We start from the raw sequence: 6,000 nt of genomic DNA, 5'->3' as shown, positions 1-6,000 counted from the left end.
ATTCAAATTTCCTGTTACTTCCAGACTACGAGAAGTCTTTGTTTCCCCTTTCTCAGGGGAAACATGATGGGTCAGGGAAGTCCTGCTTGATTAAGAGGACACCTCTGAACCTTGACTTTCACCAAGACATCAGGTCCAGAGGCATGAGAGGTTTGTATGCCTCCTTATTGACAGTTCTTCACCCAAAGGCAGGAACTCCCCACACTGCATGGAAATAGCACAGTTAGCGTAGGAAAAAAAAATCTGTACTTATAAGCACATTTGCACATTTTGCATAAGAAAAATCCCATCATCCTGTGTACAAACATTGCAGGACCAGTGGGGGAAGTAATCTGAAAAAAACCCATCCCTTTCTATACCCATTAATACTATTTTCCTTAAGGAAGAATGTTCAAGGTAGGGGTCAATTGTATTCTGTGCTATTTAAATGTCTTCACTCAACTTTGAGGTAGCCTTCAGTGAGGTACTGACAAAAAGCCAGCAGTCACTAATAAATATTAAGATTAAAAAAAAAAAAAAAGTTTGCTTTATATGGTGACAGCCTCACAAAGCCAAGACATGCTGTTAGGGAAACAGTAGCACCTGCTAAAAAAAAGCTTTTCCTTGCTCTGGCTGTTAGGTTTTCTGGAGCAGTGGGTAGGCTGTGTTTCCCTTGCCTGCTCTTTCCTTGTTACTCTGCCTTGCTACAGAGACAAGAATAGCTATAGGTAGTGCCAAATTTCCATATTTGCTTACGGGTTTAATTCTAATACTCTAAAACTCAAAAAAAAACAACGAAGCATGAAGAGGGCAACAGCCAGATCTTCCTGAGTTCAGATTTTCAATGACTACAGGAGTGCTCAGTTTCTCAGCTTCAACAGTGGTCTGTAGAAAATCATGTTTTACAGAATTTACAGTTTTCATTCTCACACATAAGGTGGTTATGAGAGCTGGGACATGTGCTTCTAGAGTCAGCAGATTGATAGTACAGTATGTGTGTGGGTTGAGTGCATCTGCCACATCCAGCTTGACACTTACAGTCCCAAAACTGGATAAAAAACCATGGAAACAAAGGGCTTGCCATTTGGGGAAATTATATCCACATCCCCTAGGAAACAGAAGTTTGAAACTTTCAGAAACAGTGTTACTTCTTAGTTCTCAGAACAAAGCAGAGTGGTTATCAAAGGAGGAGTATGTTTTTAAATTAAATATTTTCCATATGCTGGTTTTACTATGTGTTGTCTATTTGTTGTTACTTTTACTGTTTCTTTCTTTTCACTTCTGAATTTCTCAGCATTTCTGAGTTAAAAAAAAAAACAAACAATCAATGTTATATTATACATTCAGTCAACTCTTCCTTTGTCCTGATTTCCTATGGTAAGGAAAGTGTCCCAGGCAGACTTCTTCCAATGTCACATAGGGTTTCAATGCCTTTGAACTGCAAGATAGAAATTATTCCCCTTCTACTCTCCTCTACATGCCAGAAATTTTATATATTGGATAACTTGAATGAAGAATAAGTATTCTTTGCTTTTGAAATGAAAAAAAAAGCAACCAATTAAGAGTCTTGAAACACATGTGGCTAAAATGTTCCAGGTCAATGTTATTTAAATAAAATGAATTTTTTACATTCTTGGAATGACTGTGCTGTAGTTTGTAGCTTTGGTGGCACATGAATTCTGTTTGAGGCAGCTCTTCTCTTCCACCTTCATGCAAATTGCAGAAGTTACTGTATTTCAAAAAGGAAAAGATCCGTGAAAATGTCTTAGGGAACTGCATAAGTTTCAGCTTTATCTCTACTGTTAATGCAACCATATGTACCCAGTATTGTTTATTTTCTTGCAAACTCTCAAGACTTTTTAATTTTTTATTTTTATAAAAGGATAGCACTACATTTATTTTCAAATTTAAACAAAAATACCTGTACAAGCCTGCGAACCTGTCAAAATTTTGGATAAGGTCACTAAAGCCCGAACATCAATTAATTTCCTTTGCATAAATCTCCAGGGTTTGAGAACTGCACTTCCTACCATGTGCAGTTTTAGTTATGTGATACAAGGGTGGTACACAGAAACAAATCTGTCTCTTATCATCAGTCCATCAACTTCATGGCTATTTCTCCCAATCTCCAGTGCAGGCCCTGGCTCCTGTAAATAGGGAAGAGAAAGCAAGAAAACAGCACAGTTTTCCACCAAATCAGTCAGAAATCCAGATGTGTTTTAAAGCAGTCAATGACTAGGCTCCCTGTTTGAACTTGTTAGTGTTGGAGGAAAGAAAACTTCCAGTGGTTGTTCCTGTAAGTAACAAACAATGCAACAGGTTTAAGGAGGCCTGTGAAACCAAAAGGTCAACTAATGGACTTTACAGCCTCTGGGGAGAAGAGGGAACACAATGCTGCCAGCAGCAGTTTATAGCAGAGTTTGTCATGGGGTGTGACAGAAGGTGTATGATAGTGCATAGAGAATTGGCACTTGGAAAGCTGGAGACTCTGCAACGAACACAGGCATCACTGCTGAAGGAAGAATAAAAGGCTAAAAATTAAGTCCTTCACTCACAGAAAATTTTCAGTTAGTTACTCCTATGCAATCTCCATACCTTTATCTGTAAATGACCTACTACACTTTTGAATGCTAGATATTATGACAGCTGAACAAATAGGAGGGAAAATAAACATGACTACAGCAAAACCACATTCATATTTGCTTTCTCAGAGCAACTGCAATGTCAGACTCCATTACCACAAAAGTTTGTGTAAAACCCAACTACGTGATCAAGATCCTCTAGTGTTGGATACTATACAAATACTGAATGAAAAATACAGTTTTTATCAGCCTGATAAGGCAGGGATCTTTCTGCAGCAGGTGCCAATGTTTATCAGCAGGGTGGGGTGCTTTTTTTGGGGGGGAGAAGTAAGACATTTTGATAAAGAAGAATATTAAAGAATCTTGTGAAGGAGGACTGTGAATTAATTTTGCTGCTATTTAAGTCTAGTACCTGTCATGTATGAGAGTATGAATGAAATCAATTTTCAGAAGTCTGGGTAAACCTCGAAGACATTATTTCATCATGCAGGAACCCAAAGATATACATAATTCAAACCTGCGTGTAACTGTTCACGAACGCATACCTATCACTAGAAATTTTCTTTTGCAATTGAAGTAGAGTATTGGCCTGAAGCTTGTATTGCTGCCATGGTTGGTGAAACAGGGGTTTATTCAAATTTAAATATATCATTTCACAAGAACACCACATCAGTCGAGGTGGTTGTACTTTAAATTGCTAATGCAGACATACCAAACATTATACTCTAAAGAAACTGTTTGTTTCTTCTTATCTCTGAAATTAATTTTATGATTCTAGACTAGTCAATTTATATGCCTAAGCTATTACATGTTATGTAGATTCATTGACTGAGTTTGGGTATGATTTACTACTCAGTTAAAAATCGGTTGTAGTCTTAATTGAGGCAGTTTAGCAGAAGTCTCCATTTTAGATGGACAGACTTAGATCCCACAGTGTTGCAGGGTGAAATACAATTCCACGTTCAAGTATTTGGTGTAATCGTTTAATCAAAGCTACAAATCTTGATGTCAAGCTGGTCCCACATCTTGATGTAAGATAAATATTGCTGAGCTATGTTTAGAGTATATGTACATACACTGAACACCTAAGACATGGGGAAAAAATGTCCCGTAGTGGTTTTGTTTGTTTGTTTGTTTTGTATAGGCTTTTAAAGTTTCCTTTTTTAAACAGATATATCTCCTTCAGTCCACAATTAGTTACAGACTGAAAAACTATTTGACATGTTTCTTTAAAACTCCCCCACTATGCTTATAAATCAGACAAAAGGTCAATTGTGTGCTGTTATTCATACCTGCACTTAGCACTGTTTTCAGTGAAGAAAATCAGCTTAACACTCAATTAACGCATGACATTTCTGTAATAGGAGAATTGGGGAATTTCCACTGGCTTGTCCCACTTACCAAACCTCAATAGTAATTTGCGTATGGCACAGAGCGAGTCAGAGAATCTCTGTGTATAAAGTCACTACGGAAAGGAACACTGACTATTTTTCAGATGTCACCACTAATTTTCTGCTCTGATCTCAGGTTTAACTACTTACAAATAGACACTAACATTTAGGTATTGCCAGGCATTCGGAAATCATTGCAAATACAGGTAAATATCCAGACAAAATTATTCTGTCTGGAGTGTTTCTTTTACCTTTTCATGCTCAGAACACTTCAAGATGTCTGAAGGGTACAGAATATAGCTCAATTACTCTAACTTCACTTGTTACTAGCATAATGAATTAACCCAAGTTGAAAACACATGGAATAATTGTAGAAGACACTTCTACTCTACACTAACTTTTGGGGAGCCTGAATATGTTTTTTAAATATATAGCAGTTTCCATGTAAATTAATATGTGGGGAAAGAGAAATTCAGAACATTTCAGAACATACTAGTATTATATAACTGTAACCTCTCTGATAAACACAAGGGGGAAAAACATACACACTCCTCTCAAGCTGTTTCACTTACCCACTCCATTACAGGAATATTTTCTAAGCAGTTTACAATTCTGGGATCTCTCTATGAAACACATTCCTTTTGCAGATTTTTTTCAAACCACTACTAATATAATATTCTCCATTTTGAAAGCCTAGCTCAGCAATGATGATTTAATTTACTTGAGTAATTTTTATTCAGTTGGTACAAAACAGTTGACCAAAGACCACAAATCTGAAAAAAACAATTTAGCTCCTCTAAGTGTGTTTTCCTATAGAAGAGATGTAGTCATGTTTCCTACACACTTAGCAAGGAAAAATGTTAAATCACTTAAATTTGCTTTCTTCCAAGCACTGACAATTTTTTAATATATACTCAGTTAATTTCAGTCTCAAATATTGGCAAAAATGTTTTTAGCTGTAAGATATCTGAGATGGGTTCATTTCTTTCCTGGTAAAAGTCAAGTCCAGTTAGCAGCTCCACATCCCGAACACGTGCAGAGTGAGCCTGAATTCTTTCTTCAACCCATTCGGAAAGTGTCTTATTTTCCTGCCAAAACAAATGAGAACAATGTTCAAGCACACAAAATGCACTCTGTTGTTTGGTGGTGGTTACACAACAACCAGTGCTTGTACTGATTTGACAGACTAAAGGCTTCCAGTTGGTAAACCTTCTTTCATGTTTTCCTAGACACCTTTACAGCCTGGCGTTTAGGGATCTCATTTAAACATACTCAAATGGATGTCCCCTCTCTCCACCTTCAAAGTAACAGAGAAGCAAAATTAAGCTGAAATAGCAGGAGTGACTTCTAACTACAAAGTACAGTTGTCACGTTTTAAACACACATGTAAGGATAGTTTTAGTTAGAGTATAAACTAGTCCCAGTGCTCAGGCTAGCCAAATAACAGGCACCTGACAACCTGAACAAAGTCTTTACAGCAGCTCAGTCTTGTTTGTTGGACAGCAATAATAATTGCTAGATAAATGAGGAAAACAATGGAAATGTAAGCACTAATCAATCAAAAATGTTTTGTTCAATTCTTTTACTACAAAGTTTTTTTTACAAACAGATGGTAATTTGCTTTTCCGTTACTGATATCCGCTTTTGAGACAAATGGTTCACTAAATTTACGTCACTGCAAGATATAATTAATATAAAGTGCAATGATATTTGGGATTTGTTGCTAAAGTTTAGAAATAACAGACATTAATTTCTAAAGTATAAAGACGAATTCATTCATATTGTTTATTTAGCCTATTTAGTCAACTCTCAACTACCAAAACAATTACTGGGCAGTTGTGGATTATCCACACCACAAATGGGGAGACACCCAACTTGTTTCTAAGCAGCACAAGACTGCACCTTTCTGAGTTATGAGTTCAAAGTTATAAATAAACCAAATAAACACAATTATATTGCTTTGAGGGCCAGTTCAAGTCTGTGCAGCTATACTTGTGTGCAGGGAGATTCTGTAATACACAGAGTGAGCTAGGGAGCCTTCTTCATCC

General features: G+C 36.7%; 1 protein-coding gene across 1 annotated transcript in view; it reads right to left on the bottom strand.

Moving 5' to 3' along the window:
- Positions 1 to 4,866: 4,866 nt before the first annotated feature.
- Positions 4,867 to 6,000, bottom strand: part of ENPP3 (ectonucleotide pyrophosphatase/phosphodiesterase 3) — a gene marked incomplete at both ends in the record, with an annotated part of 38,527 nt that continues 37,393 nt past the window's right edge. The window contains one exon of the mRNA XM_080341425.1: positions 4,867 to 5,040. Coding sequence (XP_080197551.1) covers positions 4,867 to 5,040 — 174 coding nt within the window. The remainder of the gene's footprint in view (positions 5,041 to 6,000) is intronic.

Source organism: Nesoenas mayeri (assembly GCF_963082525.1).
Source record: "Nesoenas mayeri genome assembly, chromosome: 3".
NCBI classification, from domain to species: domain Eukaryota; kingdom Metazoa; phylum Chordata; class Aves; order Columbiformes; family Columbidae; genus Nesoenas; species Nesoenas mayeri.
This window is presented reverse-complemented; position numbering and strand designations above follow the sequence as displayed.